General features: G+C 43.3%; 1 protein-coding gene across 6 annotated transcripts in view; it reads right to left on the bottom strand.

Annotated features, from left to right (window-relative positions):
* The window catches only part of MID1 (midline 1), a 346,318-nt gene that overhangs the window by 41,167 nt on the left and 283,835 nt on the right, over positions 1 to 21,316 (bottom strand). For all 6 annotated transcript variants that reach the window (XM_077890027.1, XM_077890029.1, XM_077890025.1 and 3 more), the window contains exon 4: positions 2,869 to 2,976. In XM_077890027.1, the coding sequence (XP_077746153.1) occupies positions 2,869 to 2,976 (108 nt within the window). The remainder of the gene's footprint in view (positions 1 to 2,868; positions 2,977 to 21,316) is intronic.

Raw genomic sequence — 21,316 nt, 5'->3', positions numbered from 1 at the left:
AGAAGTCATTCATAATCCTTTTCTCCCTCACCCTCCTGGCTTAGCCCTCTCTTATCCCCTCGGCCAACTGGTTTTACCATCAGTTTTATTATTATTATTTTTTTATTTTTACCATCAGTTGTCCCCCCTCCCTCCCTTGGGGGTCTTCATTCAGGGATCCTCTGCATTTCTGAGGCTTCTCTCCTGTGCAGGTATCAGAAATAGTGCAGAGGCAGGCTCCAGCCCAACAACTGACTTGTTCCAGACTCGCAGGCCTGAAATCGCTAAAAACTAAAATCCTAGGAGAAGTTGGCAATAGTCTTTTTCAGTGCCTTTTAATGAACTGAGAAGCCTTATGCGGCCTGTGGCATTAACCAACGAGCCTGGTTTTAGTCCCCGATACCATTGGGGCACTTCCAGCCCCTTTAACCCAAGGCTTCAAGAGCTCTTCATCCGTTGGAGTTGAAGCTGTAGCTACTTTGGTGTCTTCCAGACCAAGTCCCACTCCCATGTTTTAGCCAAATTGCAGCATTGGGGACTTGTCCATTTCTGGATCATGGAGACCTTTATCTTGCTTTGGATTCAGCTGTATCTCTTTGCTTTCCCATTCCACTATGTTCTCTTGTCACTGACGAGAGAGTGGAGTGGGTGCACCAGAGCACGAACCCCCTGCATCACCATGGCCAGAACTGCAGAGCCCCCTTCACTACTTTGATCTAGCTCCTGAGAGACACCCTGTCATGCTAGGAAGTTAAGCAAAGGAAAGGCCTGCTGGCCAGGCTGAATAGAGGCCCCCCAGAAATGCTCCTATCTTAACCCCAGTAGTTTTTGAACTATGGCGCTTTACATGACAAAAGGGACATTGCAGATGTGATTAAGGCAAGGATCTTGAGGGAGCGGGTATTATCCTGAATGATCTGGGTGATCCCAGTGTAATTAGAAGGATCCTTAGAAGACAGAAGCAGAGAGAACTGTTAGAGAAAGAGACCTGAGGAGGGAAGCAAAGGTCAGAATGATGTGATAAACCAGGAGCCAAGGAATGTGGGTGGCCTCTAAAAGCCAGAAAAGGCAACAAATGGATTTTGCCCTAGAGCCTCCGGAAAGAAACAGCGCTGCCTAAATCTTGACTTTAAGCCCAATGGAATGGATTTTTGACTCCCGACCTCCAGAAGGTCAGATACTAAATCTGTTGTTTGAAGCCACCCAGTTTGTGGTAATTTGTTACAACAGCGATAAGAAACTAATACCGGACTATTGAGAGCTGATCCTAGCACCATGTAAAGGCAACACATTCCCTTTCACATGCATATTAATTAATTGCAGCTGTACTTCAGACAATCGTATCTGAGGACCTGGAAGATGTCAGGTATTAAGAGATGTACACATGTGGTGTATGATAAGGGAAGAGGAAAAATATCCTGTAAGGATTCCTGGCTGACAGTGCTCTTTTTTTTTCTTTAAAGGTTTTATTTATTTATTTGAGAGACAGAGAGAGAGCGCAAGAGCAGGGGGAGGAGAGAGTGAGGGAGAAGCAGACTCCTTGCTCAGCAGGGAGCCCCATGTGGTGCTTGATCTCAGGACCCCAAGATCATGACCTGAGCCAAAAGCAGACTGAGCCACCCTGGTGCCCCACTCAGTGTTCTTCTAAATTGTACAATTTGTACGTAGGGAAAAGTTGCTTCTCAACACACCTGAGTCAGTTCTTGGCCAAGGAATGATTTCATATTAATTTGTTAATTCACTGGACCAGCTTCAAGAGCTATTTGATTTGACTTTTTTCTGATCACATCGCAATTTACATTGTAAATATTTTTCAGCCTATATAGACAAAGTGGTTAAAACATTATGCAATATTGAAATTACCTTTTAAATTTGGTAAAAAACAGAGACGAGCACATATATTAGTTATTGTAACCTCTGTGCACCACTTAATAGTTGCTAATTTAATTATACAGATTTCATTAAAGTATGGTTATGAGCAGTAATAATAGAACTTCATGAGTTTATTGTATTTTGAATGAATGTTTCTACTTTTAAAATATTTACAAAATTACCTTTTGAGGGTGGCAGAGAAATGGGTAAAATAAAATGGATCCTAGGTATTTCAATAAAAACCATAGGAATTTTAAACATACAGACATTAGAAAGGAATTACTATTAATATATTCACAAAGGGATATATGATATAGTGAAACTATAGGAGTTTTGCCACCATGAAATTATACCTGTCTGAATTTGCTCAACAGCATAGGAAAACACTTTGCAATTTCTATATAAAATCTGATTCATTGAAACATTTATTTATTTATTATTTATTTGCGAGACACAGAGGGATAATGATAGAGAAAGCATGAGCAGGAGGGAGGGGTAGAGGGAAAAGCAGACTCCCCACTGAGCAGGGAGCCTGATGGGGGACTTGATCTCAGAACCATGGGATCATGTGACCTGAGCCAAAGGCAGATGCTTAACTGACTGAGCCACCCAGGCTCTCTGACACATTTATTTAATACTGTGTTAACTGCTAAAATATAGCAGTAAATATGAAATGAACTCCTCCTCTGTGGAACCTACCTAGAGAAGAAAGATGAAAACAACAGCTATAATAGACCAGAGCTTCATGCTGCCCCCAGAAGTTCAGTAATGGAGCAGAGGTAATGTAACATAATCCCTGTATTATAGGTGTGCATAGGACACCATGATAATACAAAGAAAGGGTTGGACAAAAAAATGGCCAACCAGGGGCCTTTGAGCTCCGCCTTAGAGACTTAAAAGGAGATTACAGAAAATATAGAAAAGGGGGGTATTCAATATTTCCTAAGCTATTGATGTACATGGGAATATGTTTTCTCCAGGTAGAGAATATGAAATATTCTGCCCTAGAAATCATACCTTCCCTTCTTTGATCTTGGTTCCAATAATCTGTCGTCTTTGCTGAATGATCTCAATGAGAAGATCACACTCCTCCATCAATTTGGCTTCTTGACGTGATGCATTGACCTACAGGATAGATAGAATAGTAAGCATTTATTTGGCCTTTGTTTTCAGTTACACGCTCTTTAATGTAGACTACTGTGTTTCTGGTGATCACTAAAAACATATACTTTTTAAAGATTTTATTTATTCATGAGAGACCCACAGAGAGAGAGGCAGAGACACAGGCAGAGAGAGAAGCAGGCTCCATGCAGGGTGCCCAATGTGGGACTCGATCCCAGGACTCCAGGATCATGTCCTGGGCTGAATGCAGACGCTCAACCGCTGAGCCACCCAGGGGTCCCTAAAAAGATATTTTAAACGTTAACTTTTCTTCCAATTATATAGAGATGGAAAATATAGGACTTAGTGTCCATTCCCTATCTTGCATCCTTGGAGAACACTATTATCCAATGGTAGCAGTCTTTTCTACTAAGCCATACTTGGCCTCAGCATCTTCCTTAATCCCACATATATGTAGCTATTACCAATTAGTTGGAGATCAACACATGAAATATATTTGTAATTCCTGCTTTTATTCCTTGAAAGAAAGTGTAATTTTGGCCTTTTAAACATAAAAAGTAAGTTAAAAACACAATATTATTCCTTTATGGAGGGTAGATTACTATCGATGTCCATTGAACAAATTTTCCAAAAGCAAGGTAGCAAGATTATATCATATTTACTTTTTTAAAGATTTTATTTATTTATTCATGAGAGGCACAGAGAGAGGCAGAGACATAGGCAGAGGGAGCAGCAGGCTCCTCGAAGGGAGCCCCAGGTGGGATTCGATCCCAGGACCCTGGGACCACACCCTGAGCCAAAGGCAGCCGCTCAATCGCTGAGCCACCCAGGCGTCCCTACTTTTCTTTTAAATATAGACATTGACTTTGTATTTCATCACTATGGAAACATCAAAAAAGAAAAAGGATGGTTGACTATTTTATTAATTTTATGACATGATTTAAAATTTTACTTCTGGTATGCTTCTGAAAGACCAAGGTTCTACAATGAACACATGCCATTCTCTAGAAAAGGTAGATCATTAGAGAATGGCTTGTATTTGAAGTTTTTAAGACTCATTATATGCAAGGGAGGGTGACAATTAGCTCATTCTTGGCAACTGGGCTTGGGAAATACTCTGCACATGCTATTTCCTCCACCTCATGACAATTTTGAAATGCTTATTCGCAAACAAGAGGCCCAGAAATCACAGCTGTGGGAAGTGGAGAGAGCATGCATGAGTTTTATGATTTTAACACAGCACAGAAGTTGCAGTGTTACAGAGAATGACAATAGCATCATTGATTGCTCTAGCATATCTCGGGGAGGGGACATGGCCCAGTCATTAAGCCCTTTTGATTTGGGATACTTTATTTAACTGGAGTAATTCCATTCTCTATGAATGAGATAGACTGGAAGTAGGGTCAGAAGTTCAGGATAGAAATCTACTGATGACTCTTCAGAGAAATAATGTCCTGTTTCCGGAGGCCAAGATTCCTTGAGTTTTATTCCTGATTACTATAAGACACAGCAGAAAGAGTACTCAAGACATCTTATTGAGAAGATGATGGTCATTGGCGATCTGCAGCAAACTCCAAGATTAGCTCCTGTGTCAGATTAGCACACAGATATGCTTGCTAAATGTTTAATGAACAAAAGAAAAAAAAATCACAAGATGCATTGATGGACAAGTACAGACGTGGAACTCAGGCTAATATTTCAAGGAAGTTCATCACCGGACTCGATTTCTCTTACTGTTACTTTTATGTTGTCATTTCTAGTTCCCCTTGAGGATTCGCAAATAAATTTAGCTATCCGTGGAAATACTTACTCCAAATGCCACTACTCTCAAGAAATTTCTTGTCTTTCCCTTTGACCTCAAACTGAATTTAATAACTGACTACAACTGAGCTGTGAAAAGGATGTAATCATATAGAAACCAGGGGCACATTATGATGGGGAAAGTGAAATTTCTGGGAAGTATCACCTTACGTTTAAAAAATATCTTTTAGAATGAGCCCTAAGAGCGAAATTGTACTCGAGCATACAATCAAGGTAAGTCTAATGGGATGCAAGTTCTGAAAGCGCAGTGATTTTGGCTGTTGTATGAAATGAGGCATATCTCCCAAGTCTTTTCATTTTCTTGGTGATGTCCTTTGTTTTTCTTTTTAAGTTTTATTTATTTAAGTAATCTCTACACCCCAAGTGGGGCTCGAACTCACAACCTCGAGATCGAGAGTCGCATGCTCTTCTGACCGAGCCAGCCAGGCACACCTTGATGATGCCCTTTGAAGCATCAAAGTTTTTAATTTTGATAGAGTCCAATTTACCTCCTTTTCTATTGTCGTTTGTGCTTTTGGCATCATAGCTAAGCAACCTAATCCAAGGTCATGAAGATTTATGCCTCTGTGTTCCTCTAGAAGTTTTATCTCTTACGTTTAGTAGGTCTATGAGCCATTTTGAGTTAAGTTTTGTGTATCGTGCGGAGTAGGGTCAAACTGTGTCAAACCTATGCATAGCCAGTTGTCTAAGCACCATTTATGGAAGAAATAATTCTTCCCTTCATTGAAGTGTCTTAGCACTTTTGTCAAAAATCAATTGACCATGTCACAAAGTCCTCAGGTTTTGACGTTGTTGCTAACATATCCTGTGCTTAATGATATTCCAGTTTTGAGTAACCCTGATCTAACCCCACTAGTACTTCTAGAATAAGTGCCAGGAAATGTGGTGTGGAGTACTAACTCTACTCACTCACAGGATGATGATGTTGGGGAACTCAAGGAAAATATCCATTTCTAAGTTCTCTTATTTTGTGAAATGAGGTGAGTAATATCTGCTGTCTCAGCCATGTGGGATTATTATGGTAAATACATGAAATAGTATATGAGGAAATAAGTAACACTGTGAAGTCATAGACAAATCTGAGGTGGTGTTGTCTGCACTGAGAAATAGTTTTGTTAATAGACTACGATTTAGTTTGGGATCCATTTCACTCTGAAGATCATTGGGTTTTGGGTTACTCTATGGTAGGAAAAGTGTCCCAGTTGCCATCATAACATGGGGTTCCATTTAATCAAAATCTGACCATTTGATATTTACGATGGATAGATTTGTTTTACAAAAAAAGTAGACCGAAATCTACTTTGTTGAGCCAAATATGTTTTGAGAAAGCTGATACCACAACCACCATGGCCCCAAAATATAAATTCCCAGAAATTTGGAAACATGATATGTTCATTTTAGGCCAAGTATTTTCCTTAGATCTTTCAAAAAAAAAACACAGAATTGACTTTCCTTTGAAACCAGGAAAGTCGAATCTCTTTTTATACTTTGATGAAGCTTCCAAATTTGTGTAACTCTAGCATTCTTATATTCCAAAAGGTACAATAAAATAAGTTGAATGCTACCCTATATTTCTGAAAATCTTCCACTACAAAGAAGTTTTCCACAGTTTTGCTGTTTTATATGTCACTTAAAAGAAGTTAATGATTTGATTGGACTTCATTTCTTCTATGGGCCATTAATCCAAATACGGCAGGGTTTATTGGTTGCTTGCAGTGTGTTCAGGCGTTTCTAGTTCCCAGGTTTGGTTTAGAAGCTGGCAGCTCCTGGTTATGACTTCAGCTTTCAATTTCTGATTCATATCTTTTGATTCAGAATCACTAGGGCTAAAAGACGTGCTCTGAGTAGAGCCAATCTAAGGATGAAAGAAACAGCCCCTAATCCTTCTTTCATTGACCTCTACTTCCACCTTCTTTGTCCCTAGCCTAAAGACAGGAGTGCGATGGAGATAATTAGGAATGATGGCGGGTGGTAGGCGACTACTGGATCCCACCTCTGGACCACACTGGAATAGGGCACTTATCCTTCAGGGCCCTTGACATGGCAGGACAAAATAGAGCTAAGAATTAGGCCTCTTCCCATTCCAGGGTCCTCACTGCTCATCTCAATTATATTCACGTGTAAATGCCACATCGACCCCTCATGAGAAGAAATACTCAGGTGCTTCGACCTCATCTCTGTTCTGGCCTTGCCCATGTCTCAGCATGCCACCTCTCTACATCTAGAGTTACAGCTTCCTTTCTCATCCTGAAACACATCCCCGCCCCCTCCTCCCGCCAGCATTGTTTCTAGTTCTTAGTACCAACTTCATCTTTTTGGAAAACACTTCAAAGTAAGTCTTCTAAAGTTAGACCCAATCTCAATTCTGGCAAAATTTATTTCTTCTTTTACGTGTTATTATCCCATGTTTTAGGCCCTGACGCCTTATCTGAAACTGCAGACAGCGCAGCCAATGTCATGCAAGCTCAACTCTACTCTTATAAAACACTTGCAGGCTTCACTGTGAAAGACCTACATACGGCTAATGATTCATTCATCTACCCGTTCATTTATTCATTCGGATAACAGCAACTGGATTCTCAGAGTTTCTCTGACAGCGTTCCAAGTGCTGGGCGTGCAGGGGGTCCAGGCTAGACGAAGCTATCACAGAGTTTACATAGAAGCGTAGGGAAACAGCCTGAACAAGTCAAGAAATACATAAAAGTTTTGGATCATGACAAGTGCATAGAGGAAATTAAACAAGGTACTATGACTGAATGTGGCTGAGAGTAGGGTCCATTTTATCAGTCAGGTAAGAATTCTCTGACAAGTCTCTGAAGGGGTGAAAAGGGACCAGCCAGAAGATATAGAAAAGGTATTTGCGGGCACTCTCAACTCTGCTTCTAGCAGGGACCTCCTCACAAATTCTACAGCCTATCTTTATTAGTTACAGATCCCGTATTTGCAATATGGGTACTCACTACAATGTAAAAATTAATCTGAAACCCCAAATCAATACTTGTGGCCTTTTTGTGTTCATTTCAGACATTCCCGGAGTACAAAAAGCACATGAGTCACCCTACCAGCACCCAGCTGAGGTTGAGCAAGGACATGCTCAGCCTTCTTGTTTCAGCTCTTCTCTATCCAAGGATGGAGACAATAGGTGTGGTGGAGTGTGGTGCAAGAAGCTCTGGCTCTGGGGCCAGTTGGACGGGCTTTGAGTCCCAATTCTGGCACCTGTTAGTGGATCAGCCTTGGGCAAGTCACCCCACACTCTGGAACCTCCTTTGCTCTTTCCTAAAGCAAAGACCACGGAATCTACCAGGATGACTTGCTTTCGAGATTTAAGATTATATAATGTAGGTGAGGGGAGTGTGTGTCAGTGTGTGTGTATTTCTCCTAAGAGCAATGGTTCGGGATTGGCCAATTCAGTGTTCCTGGCAAATTTATAGACCATAACTATCACAAATAACAAGAATCAATGTATTTACCCACTATCTAGTGTGTCCATAGTCCTAAATATTCTGGAAGCAGGAAAGGTCTAGAATGAGGGGTGCCTGGGTGGCTCAGTAGTTGAGCATCTATCTGTCTTTGGTTCAGGGCGTGATCCTGGAGTCCCGAGATGGAGTCCCACATCGGGCTCCCTGCATGGAGCCTGCTTCTCCCTCTGCCTGTGTCTCTGGCTCTCTCTCTGTGTCTCTCATGGATAAATAAATAGAACTGTTTTTTAAAAAAGGAAAGAAAAGGTAGAATGAGAAGGCAAATTACGTAAGACTGGCTTATAGAGTTGGCACCCTGCTCTCTCCTGTTCCTACGGTAGTTCTGCTTCCTCTCACTGACAGACTAGGACTAATTTCATCCTTTATAGCCTAATGAAAGAGAAATTAGAAAGTCAAACAATGGAGGGAGCCTAGAAGGCCAACACTCCTGTCCTGTCCTCCTAGCCCTGAGATCTCCATCAGCACGGAGGCCATTAGGCCGCATTAACACTCAAGTCCGCTGCAGTCCTGGGGAAGTTGCTCCTGGGCGCACAGTTTATCTGCCTTTGCTAGAGGTCCAGTCACAGACACTCCTTCCCCCGCGTTGTTCCTGATAACATAAGCGGGTTGGCTATTTTTTCCAGAGCACTTGGTTAGCAATGCCCAGTAAAAAGTGCCCCCTGTTAAATTTTATGGTAAAATAGTGTTACGGCGTTTCACAGAAGGGGTGGGGTGAGGCGGACAATTTCTTATTTTGTTCTTGTCATATACGTATAAACATTAAAAGGATTTAATTACATCCACACTAAAAATTGGCCTATGTGTCTGCGAAATGTTCTTTAGCAGTCTGTAAACAGTTTCTAAGTATTTCTAAAAACTTGCTCTTTTAATTTGACTTGTATTCAACTGCAAAATGAGATGTTCGGTGCAGAGTATAAACATCATTAGATTTCAGGCACATGTGGCCTTAACATCTTTAGAAATATTTTATGAACTCTTAGAAGGCGACATCAATGGGGAAAGAGAATCTGGAGGCTTCTCATGGGCAAAATTGGACGGATATGCAGCTTGGAAAGTCTCATTTTCTCATTTTTAAATGCTCTTTAGCCATCTCTAGATTTTGAGAATAGAACCTTTTAATTCCTCTCGTGAGAAGGATATGCCGACTTGATAGATCACTTTCTATTTGTACACAGATGCAAACGCTGGAGTAAGTTTCGGAGAGGATAAGGCTGATGTGTCGGAAAATGGAAATTTTATTTCAGGGTGTGGAGGAAAGAGGGGTGCTGGCGTCACACAATCCCAGAGGCCACCGTTCCCTTTGAGTTCTAGGAGAACAGTGCCCCTGTTCCCCGACCTGTGCAGCCCAGGAGATTGCCCCTACCCCCATGGACCCACCATCAGTGCACTCTTGAAATTGTGCCATCAAACTGTGACCCCTCTGGCCTAAGATTCTAAACCTTGCTATCCTTACAATCACTACCAGTGAGGGTACCTGGGTGGCTCAGTGGTTGAAGCATCTGCCTTTGGCTCAGGTCATGATCCCGGGGTCGTGGGATCGAGTCCCGCATCGGGCTCCCCGAGGAGAGCCTGCTTCTCCCTCTGCCTATGTCTTTGCCTCTCTCTGTGTCTCTCATGAATAAATAAATAAAATCTATTTTAAAAAATCATTACCAATGAGTTTGGGGGGGTTAAAAGACAAATGTCTAGTTTCCAAATTTGCCTAGAATTGGTCCTCATGGCAAAAGCAAAGCGGTATCATGATTCAAATTAAGGTGACCTTGCGGAAGGTCAGAACTCTTTTTCATTTTACCGTATGTTGATGTTGTTCTTGGTTAAACTCAACAGCGCTTTTCTCTGCGACTAAGAGTATGTAATTCTGAGTCTGCATCCAACTTTAAAGGGGTTCGTGTTATTATTATGTCTCGGTAACACCATCATCTCATACTGTTATATGCTATAACATTGCTAACAATCCCATCCCGCTCCAAAAGAAAAACATTGGAGGAGCTCATTCCAATCTGCCCAGGGGCTGGAACAACGGAAACACAACTGGGCTGCAGATAAGCTGATAATTTGGCCAGGAAAGATAAGGGTACAGGGAAAGCCCGTATGCAGGTGGGCTGTGCCCTGCTGTGGACTGCTGACCAGGTGCGAAGAGAAATATGAGGATCTGAGGGTGCTTTGGGTTTTATTGCCAAAGGCAGCTGTGATGAACATTCCAGACACTGGGGCAGAAGTTAGAGCTGCCAGAAGGAACAATGAAAGCGACTCTAACACTTGAGTTTGTATATAAAACTGAGCCAAAGAGAATTGAGTAAGAGCAGACTGTATTACTGTAATTCATCTAATATGTTTATATGTAATCTTCACCCTGAAACTCTCTCACACCGAAGTCAAATATTTGTGGACCTAGCTTGAGTATATGAGGGAGGGAAGAGTGGCCAAGTTTCCAGGGTCCCCATCTTTGGAGGAGAAGCCGGAGGACAGGACACTTTATAATATTTAAGATGTTCATTTAAAGCCGAACACTTTTGAACAAGACTTTTCAAAGCCCAAGATGGGCTTTTCAGAAAAATAAAAAACAGAATCCCTTCATAAAGTGCTTTTGGTGAGAAAGAAAAGTAGTGACGGAGTGGATAGAAGCTACAGGGAATCCGGCCTTTACTGTGGGGCGACGTGCGGGAACATGGTTTGGCCCGGCCCAGAGGAGGCCAGTTCCGCATGCTGCTGATGAACTCTACGGGATTCTGCTATCTGTTTGCTTTAGGGTAAAAAAATAGCCCCCAGGAACCTCAAGAGAAATCCTCTTTTCTTGAGGTTTCTAAGATTATGAAGCTGGAATGTTGGATGAGGGAAGTGGGATGCCATTAAAAATGGGAGCCCGCTGTGGTAAGCTGGCAATAAAGTCTCCTCATAAATGAAACACAACTGTGATGATACAATAAAGCTGTCCGGCAAGAGCCCCACGGCTAACGCCTAAAACCCTGAAGCTTCACACAAAGGAATTTCCCCCCAAGAGTAGCACACACGACATGTCCGTCCAAGACATTGTTGATGCTGTTGTTAATTTTTCAGGAAAGCGCAATCGTCAGACAAGGTGAAATGAGTTAGGGGGGGACCAGGGCTAAAGGAGGCGGTGGTTCAGAGCTCAGGGTCCCGAGGAAGTCTTCCTGGGGCCGAATGCCAGATCCTCCCAACTTCCTAGTCCTATGACCTCAGGCATTTGCTTAAACTCTCCATTTCTCACATTCCTCTTGCCCGGTAGACCAGGTGTTCTCCTAGGGAGCACCGGCAAGGTGTGGAGACATTCTTGGTTGTCACGGGGGGGTGGGGGGCTGCCAGGGGGTGGAGGCCAGGGGTGCTACACAACAAAAGTCCGGCAATGCTCAGAACAGCCCAACCACAACCAAGAATCATCGAGTCACTAGGGCCAAGGCAGAGAAACCCCGGGGTAGCTGGGGTGAGAGCTAAATGAATTAGTAGGTGAGAAGCCATTACGAAGTAACTACTCAACGAATGTTAACTATCACTATAGTTAAAAGACTGTTTATCTGGAACGTCCACATAGAACCATGCTACAAGGGCTGGGCCCCGTCAGCCTGTGCTGATCACCTGGGGGACTTCATAGCATGAATCGAAAATTTTTCCCATCTACATCTTTCACCAAGACAACGGCTTTGGAAGCTATAACATGAGAACCAACTCCAGAATGTTTGGAGTTGTTTTCAAATCCCAAATGCATTCTCTAAAGGCTCTTTGCTGATGCAATGGGGTGAGGGAGGGTGGGGACGAGGGGAAGTCTTTCAAGATGTACAGTAGGAATTGGGAGACTTTGCTGCAGAGGGCTAGACGGTGGTTATGATAGCGTCGCGGACCACAGGGTCTCAACGACTCAACACCCCTGTTGTAGCAAGAGAGCAGCCCCTGACAAGATGGAATTAAATGGGTGTGGCTGTGTTCCAATAAACCTTTATTTAGGAAAACAGGTGAGGAGTCAGATGTGGTCCCAAGGGTCATCGTTCACCCCCCTCTATGGGGGCCTCTACGCCTCCTAAAGGCATAGAGGAAAAGAAAGATCACGGACATTGTAATCAAAGAGCTGCAGGTATGAAAATGCGCCGCATCTGTGTAAGGATGGCTCCTGGCTTGCACACTTTCACTGAAAATATCTGTAAACTCTCTGACACCTAATAGCTGTTTGATAAATATCAGTCTTCTCCTGTCGGGGCATGAAGAGTTGCAATCGGTGAGTTCATAGGATTTCAATTTGAAAATGAAAATACACTTGCAGGATGGTTTTTACTCCCCCCGCCCCCACGTCCTGCGGCTCCTGTGACAGTTTTAATAATAACCACCGCTCTTCCGTGCTGTCTTGCTCAGAGCACACTCGACTGACTTTCCAACCTCACATTCTTGGCATTAAGGCCAGAGACTTTTCTTTTTGTGTTAAACGGTAACTCTGTTCAAAGCGGTTCCAAAAAGAAGCAGCAGAATGGAAGGTGTTGCTCATAATTCATTCAAAAACAATAAACTCCTCCCTTCCTTTCTCTTATTAATTACACACTTTATAAAACAAATGCTCCACTCCCTTCCGTTTGGGTTGGGTACACAGAATGAAAAAAAAAATCTATTAACCTGTCATGGACACTTGTGTCCATGAAGTCTTTTTCATACAGTTTCTGAAAAGTGCTCCTTTCGATTAAGTAATTTTCAGCTAATGTATTTGGCAAAAATCACATTGTGGTCAGAAGCTAAAAAATCATTTACAGAAGGGGACGGTTCAGTGGTGGCTGGGGAGGACAGAGGTGATCCATCTCAGGGAAGGGAAGTCATTTCAAATGGAAAGAGGAAGCTTCCATCCCATGACCTTCCATTACTCATTTTCGATCTTACATGTCATTTCTCATTAAGCGGCATTCTTTTTCGTTGTTGCACCCTGATTCCTGAATAGCGGTGTCCTGGAAAATTACAAAGTTGAACTCCTATTCAGGCTTGAGCGATTCCAGGATAGATGCCGTCTGCCCCGCTGCCAAGTGACAGAGAATGAGGATCGGACGCCCACTCCTCAGTGGGCCCTACGGTGGGTGAAACACGCTCACCTGTTGTGGTACGTCCTGCAGGCACAACTGGGCAATGCGAAGCTCTGTCCTGTCTTTCTGATGCAGCCACAAGTAACATCTACAACACTTTGCCTGGGTATCGTCACCTTAGAAGCCAGGAGCCTGATTTTTAAGTATCTTTGGTGCCCGGTGTTTAATATTCACACTCATTCAAACAAGGTGAAAGGGAGGAGCTTAGGGAAATTGAACACGCGAGCTGGGGGCACGAGGGGAAAGGCATGTGTGCCATCATTCCATCTCAGAGGAGGCCTGCGGTCCTCTCTCCGGGATGCAGGGCAGGAGACAGGGCTGGCAGGTACAAGTCATCGCCAGGAAACACCAGTGTGGGGTGCAAATGGTATGAAGCCAGGAGGGTATGGCTCACCTAGACCACGGGGGGCAACTGGAAATTCGCCCTGGTGGGTGACTTTGGGACTCTGCAGAACAGGCCAGCTGATAGGGGGAACGTGAGGTATTTACCTAACATCTCCAAGCAGTGGCTGGTTGAAGGCTGTTCCGGGGGTGGCTGGGCAATAATTCTCCTCTGGAATTAACGGGTGGGTACCCTGGGTGGGGGAGACCCCAGGCAGAGTCTTAGGGGCTTCCGAGGGAAGGAGGCTCTCAGGCCAGGGGGCAGAGGGCTGGTGAGTGCTCTAAGGGTGTGGCACTGCCCATTACAGACACAAACACCTACATCAGAGGGGACTACAATCTGGACGTTTCTTAAAGAGCTCTAGAGGACATCACAGGGCACCCGTGTCACACTCGCCCAGCTAGCTCTATAGCCCCGACGACTTCTGATGAACTGCAGGGCTGAACAGAGTTTGCACCTGACTGTGCTTTCTATCCTGACCTTGGTCTTTTTTTTTTTTACTTCGGGTCACAATCTACCTACAAACGTTCATCTACGACTGATGATAAATGGGCCTACATCTAAGCAACGGCAGGCCAAGTCGCCTGGAGAAAAAAAAAAAAAACACATGGAATCTAGTGAGTCGGACTCAAATATATATATTTCTTTATCTAAAGACCCCTAGATTTTCCATCATTCCAGATCACTGGGAAATTAACATTGTCTTACTAGAACAAGGGCTTTCCAGTTTTCAGCCTCAATGGGTACAGTTTTCTAGAGTCAAATTGAATCTTAAAATACTTAAGTTAGGGATTACACGAAGAAGTGCTTCTCTCTCTGTCTCTCTCTCCTTCCATTATCTGAAAGGTCAACTCTATTTCTATATACAAACCTGCCAGATGTTGCCTTCTCACCTCCTAACTGGGAAACAGAATGCTCTGCTTACATTTGTCAGGATCAGGGGGTGGCGGGGAGGCGGCCTCCCGCCAGGTAATGGAAACACTGCTTGCTTTAATTTTATTACCAAGAACAAAGCCTTCTCGTCGCTTACTAGAACCCTTAAAGGCGGGCCTCATGGGCATAGTTCTAATTTTTTCGAGACCACAAACAAGAGGAATTCTTTAAGGCCATTTCATGAAAACTAGAAAGGAAAAATTACTTTCTTCTGCCAAAAGTAAGGCGACCCTTTGTGGAAGCAGCCAGAGCCCGAGTCAGGTGGGCCCGCGCCAGCTGTCCTTCTGCGGGCGCGAGCGGCCGTCCTCGGCCTGGCCACCCCCGTTTCGTGGAGGTTAGATCGAGGCGACGTCACAGATACCAAAGAAGCCACCTTCCCTCGGGATGGCATCTCCCCAGCCCCGCTGGCCCCGCTGTTTTCGGAGACCACGCAAAAGGAAGAAACGTCTCGCCCCCCAGAGCCGAGCGTGCTCCCCTTGCACACTTGCAAACTCTCTAAAGCCGGGCCGGATGCTGCCGACGAGCGCACCTTCCCAGGCTGCTCCTGCTCCTGCTCCTGCTCCTGCAGCAGGTGTCACTTGCCTCCCCCCTTCAGGCACAGGTGGCTAACGCTACTGCTTTCCAGAGATCTCTGCAACGGTCTCGGGAGCCGGGGAATGTATGTGAGAGGGCGTGAGGCCTCTTCTGTCTCTCCGCCAGGGAGGAGGGTGGCGGCAGGGGACGGAGGTAACACTGAAGCCATCTATGGCCTTTTGAGTGCCCATGATGTGCAAAGCACCACGCTATGGCCTGCGACAGACGCTGCCCCCAAAAGGCAGTGGCTTCATTAGAGAAAACCTAGCAAACATGCTGACGACTGCGTACATAATCATCCGCTAAGCCAAGGGCTATAGACGTTCTAGAGCTGTGTGGTCCGACACGGCAGCTACTGGCCTCTTGCAGTTTGGGGGCTTTGAAGTGTGGCTAGTCTGGGGGCGCCTGGGCGGCTCGGTGGTTGAGTGTCTGCCTTTGGCTCAGAGTGTGACCCCGGGTTCCGGGATCGAGTCCTGCATGGGGCCCCCTGCGGGGAGCCTGCTTCTCCTTCTGCCTGTGTCTCTGCCTCTCTCTGTCTCTCTTTCTCTCATGAATAAATAAATAAAATCTTAAAAAAGAAATGTGTCTAGTCTGAATTGAGGTGTGCTGTGAATATGAAACATATATTAATCATTTTTGTGTTGACTACATGTTGAAGTGATAATCTTTTGAATGGATCAGGTCAAAGAAAATATACTAGTAAAATTAATTTTACCCCTTTGTCTTCACTTTATTTTTTTTAAAGATTTTATTTATTCATTCATAGAGACACAGAGAGAGAGAGAGAGAGAGGGAGAGAGAAGGAGGCAGAGACACAGGCAGAGGGAGAAGCAGGCTCCATGCAGGGAGCCCGACGTGGGACTTGATCCCAGGTCTCCAGGATCACACCCCAGGCTGCAGGTCGCTCTAAACTGCTGCGCGACAGGGGCTGCCCTTTGTCTCCACTTTAAAAAAATGTGGTTACTTGGAAATCTCCAATTACATACATGGCTGCCATTATATTTGAGTTGGATGGTGTGATTCCAGAGGGCTTCGGAAATGAGGCAGTTGGTGTGTGCGAGTACCTGAGGAAGGTCTGCTTCGGAATGTGGAAGTGGGACCGGTTGTTGAAGATCAGAATGAGCAAGGAGAGAGCTGGGAAACCCCGAATGAGGAGGATGAGGAAAGCGTCAGAGCAGAGGGGGGAAAAAGGCCACCTCTGTAGGGAGGTAAGGATGTGTTTCAATGATATGTAGGGCACAGTGGGCGTGTATCCGGATTTGGTTATCCGGGAGTGGACAGAGAAACACCCAAGCCAGGTATGGCTTACTAACCCTTGTGAAAAGCCACACTGAGGCCAACTGCAGAGAGCTGGCTATGGCCCACCTCACACGGAGCCCAGCTAAGGTAGGAAGGTAAATTTGGAGACTTAACTTTGGGGAGGGGCTCTTTTCCTGACCTCCTTCTAATTGACTCCCTTTGTATCCTCGACCTCGTTGGTCTGCACCATCTCTCTTTGAAACTATCCATGCTTGGGGTGTTCTGGGCAGCTCAGTTGGTTAAGAGTCTGATTCTTGATTTCAGCTCAGGTCGTGATCTCAGGGTCATGAGACCGAGCCCCACATTGGGTTCTGCACTGGGTGTGAAGCCCGCTTAAGACTTTTTCTCTCCCTCTCTTCTGCCCACCCCTACCTGACCTGTTCTCTCTCTCTCTTTCTCAAAAAAGAAAAAAAAAAAAGAATAAGAATGAAGCTATCTATGCTTACTTGCTCTCCTAAGATTTTCCTCTGAAATGGTGTTGGAATTAGACATGCACTAAAGACCGTGAGGGTATTTGCCCAAAGACCGTATCTCTATCAACAAATCACTATATAGTTTTCCTTAAGCTTCTAGATTCAAGTTATGAATCTCATTATTCTATTCACAAATCCAAGAAATTTCATAAAACCAAGAATAATCACTCTTGGGGGGGTCCTGAATCAATGTTTAAGTAATTCAACTTTTTTTTAAGAGATTGTATTTATTTATCCATGAGAGACACAGAGAGAGAGAGAGCGAGAGAGAGACAGAGACAGAGAAAGAGAGAGAGAGAGGCAGAGACACAGGCAGAGGGAGAAGCAGGCCCCATGCAGGGAGCCTGATGCAGAACTTGATCCCAGGACTCCGGGACCACGCCCTGGACCAAAGGCAGGTGCTAAACCACTGAGCCACCCAGGGATTCCCATAACTAACTCAACTTGAACAGACATAACTCCATTAAACAATCAATGCCATATGTAAATTAGTTGATTAAATCCTGTACACATTTTTTTTAATTGAAATGAATTTACCTACAGGAAAATGCATAAATCTTAAGGGACAAGTCAATGGATCTTGATAACCAACATAACCAACAGCTTAATCAGGATATAAAAATATCTCCATCACCCCAGAAAGTACCCCCGGAGCCCCTCTTCCAGTCTATTCTCACCCCCCTGGGTAACCACTGTTCTGATTTTTATCACCAAATTCCTGTAACATTTTAAACTGCATTTATAAATGTAACATATTCAACTTACTTTATAAGCACTTTAAATGCCTAACAGGGTAAAATTAAAACCCTAACAAGGTAAACCTTCTCACATCCTTAAGTAGCTCTTAGAAATCTAATAAATGAAACTTACAAATGTAGTGAAACTCAAGTTCTCCTGGGTACTCCAACACTGGTTTGAAACAAACTATTTTACACTTTTAACTTAAAGACCACAGCTCTAAAATAAATTACACATTTCAGATTGGAATCTCAAAGCTAACCTGTCAAATATCTGTAATATGCCATTTTCTCTTAAATGCTACAAACCCTTAAAACACAAACATATGTTTTAGTTCCAAATTGTAATACCAAGTATTGATTCTACAGATATGGTTTAGTTCTGCATCTTTACGCATACTTCTCAAACTTCGTGGGGAGGTGGAAAAAAAGAACTTTCTTTATTAACAGGAGCAAACTGATCGTCTCAAAGAAGTTGGGGCTTCGTGGTCAAAGAGTTGAGAATAATCTCACAAGACCTGGAGGCCCACTGGCTCCAGTGGCACCACAGAAATATACTCACTGGGGCCCTGGTTATGGCGAGTTGGACAGGGTTTCCAATTCCCCCAGCAGGTGGGATCGCTTCTCGCCATGAGCACTCCCCTAGAAATCTAAGTTTTGAATCATCTCTTTCAACTCTCTCACCTGGTTCGGGGAGCTGAAGTTCAGTAACCACTCCAGTTGCCTTATTATTTGATTTGATTTGATCCTTTTTTTTTTTTCCTTTCTGGCTGATTCTTTTTATGTCTGCCTACAAGTCACATTTCCATGGTCATCTGAATGACATTTACCGCAAAATGTTATTGGGATAATTAAATCAGAAAGTGATGGTAGGAGCTAGCTAAGTGGTTGTTTTTGTTTTTGTGTACATCTGTGTTAAGTCCCGTCGCTTTTGCCTTCCCTCCACCACAGGCTACACGTTGCTGTGGAGCTGTAAGACTCCATCCAGTGATCACCTTCTAACACCTGCAAGGACCGACAAGGCACCATCTTCCCAACCTATGTAAACACATGGAAGGCTTTCTTGGACTTATCACAACCCCAAACAGAGCTTGTCTGGTCAGAGAATTAGGCTACTAGGATAGTTTTCATCACCTCGTACATATAAGCCTGATGTTCTATCTAGTGAAAATACTTTTAAAAGCATAGTAAAAGCTCTATCATAAATTCCCAGGCTGGGAAGTTACCTCACTTGGTTGTAAAAATCTTTATTTGTGTTGCTTCTCACTGAAAGCCTTTTACATTGAGTGGTGGCCTCAGGCTTTTTAAATAGCTGAATTAAAAATTTCATATTTCTGTTTCAAACAAAAATAATCAATGCTACAATTGTGCTCTTGTTAACGAGCATTTTATATGCATGACTCAATTATTTTGCGGGAGAATTTCAAAATTAGAACAGAGCTCTTCAGTTTTCCCTATAACATTTAGCAATTAAAAATAGAAGTGAATCAAACGAAGGTAAAAGATGATGTGTCCCGCTTCTCTCACACTCTGTAATTATCTTATGTACAGAGATAATTTCATCTTGATTACCATAAAAAAGCAATTTTATATTCATTTGTTGGAAAAATAATTTAAACTAGATATCAAGACCCAGAAACAAAAGAAGCTAGTTCAGTAACAAAATGATGGATTGATGGTTGGAATCATGCTCATCTCTGAATGGTGCGCACAGGCATGATAATGAGACTCAATCTCCTACCTGACAGTTACCTTCTCACCTGGGATCGTTCCTCTCACACCTCTGACTCTCCCAGCTGGATCCATCCAACTACCACTATCTCTTGTGATAACTACAATGGCCATTTTTTTTTTAGATCTGTCATGACCCGTTCTTATTATTCTTTATATCATGCCGGAAACATCCCTGCTGCTCTAGTCAAGTGTCTGAATATCTCAAGGCATGGAGGTTGTGTGTGGAATAGTGTAGGGGAGACGTGATGAAGAATTCCTGTGGTATGGGGAGAGACCACATTAAGATACATGTCTTCTCTCTTTTTCCCACTGCTCATCCGCTGGGCCCCCAATTAAGACCAATTATTTCACATTTAAGTATTAGCCTTAAAAATCTGCATTACTAAATTCAAATATGTCAGAGGAATTACTTTCAGAGGCACGTACATGGGCTCACACTCCAATCCAAGCCACCTGGTAGGATTCTGAATGTGACACAATAGTTCATCCCATCCAAACTGGAAAGATGAGGAGAGGTGTGGATCATGTTTTAAAAAAACTTTCAAAGCTGAAACTTGAGAAATGTTATTCTGAGAGTAACACCAAATGGACCAAGCCTCATATTCACTCATTCATTCCTAAGATTCATCTCTTATTCCAAAACAAGACGGGAAGACTTTCTACTGGTCTTCTCATTATTCCTCATGAATATACCTAAGAAGATAACAGGATTCAATGCTTATGAATCATTTTTTTAAGGCAGAAGCATTGAATCTAGGGGAAGATATTTGAGTATGTGTTACATACATACTACTTTAATAAACAATTAAATTTAATCTTCATGGAGAAATGTTAAGTTTCTTTCATGAGCGGTCAATTTTAGCAAACTTGGTGGAGTGAACTGGGTACTTGGTGGAGTAGCCATCATACACATGTGGTAGTCAATCTTCTCCGGAGAGAATGAAGTTCTGTGCAGCCTAAGAGTTCCTCTTCTCATCTGTCTTGGGAACCCCAAGACTTGAACTTGGGAGAGCAGCCTTTACCGCAGTGGCTTATAATTTTTGAATGCCACCATTTTTGCACTATCACATTATCATCATTCCAGAGCCGTCTGCATGGAGACCCCATGGATGACTGTGGGTTGCCTGGCGTGTTTTAATGCGGCCAGAATCCGACTCTAATTATACCCTGAGAACATTTTCACAAGGGCTCAGATGGGGTGGGAATCTAACCCTTATCTGCAAGTGACAATAGATTGTGCCTTTGCACATTTGAGTTGGCCCCCAGCACGACATACGTTATCCAAGACCAGACCCCTGTCCACAAGACACAAAGAGCACATTTGGTTTAAAAAAAAAAAGAGCACATTTGGTGTTCAGATGCTGGTCTTTATCCAATGGGTGTAGTAGAAGCAATTGTCAAGGTTTTCCATAGAGATGCAGAGAATGCTCTCAGGTAAAACCATATAATAAAATAATATAAACATAAAAGTTCATCTTTCTTTTTAACCCAGTGATTTCCCCCATCTCAAAGTTTACAATGGAATGCTTTTAGGATGTGGTGAATGACTACAGAAGTCTTTTACGGACCCCTACCTATTTTACGAAATCAAGGTTTTTTTTTTTACCATTTCTGAGGAGCTACTATAATACATCACCCCCCTCCCTCTCAATTTATGGAGCCCAATATCTGGGCAAAAATGGAATTAAAAGGCACTTAGTTCACCCCCACGTTGTCACTTCACGTGTCATCAGCAGTGGAAGAACTCAGAGAAAGCCAGGAAGAGAGCAAGGTTTCCATTAAAATGAAAGAAAAAGATAATTTGCAAACAATGGCGAAAGGAATTAAAAAAAAAAAAGGA

This window comes from Canis aureus, chromosome X (assembly GCF_053574225.1).
Source record: "Canis aureus isolate CA01 chromosome X, VMU_Caureus_v.1.0, whole genome shotgun sequence".
NCBI classification, from domain to species: Eukaryota; Metazoa; Chordata; class Mammalia; order Carnivora; family Canidae; genus Canis; species Canis aureus.
This window is presented reverse-complemented; position numbering and strand designations above follow the sequence as displayed.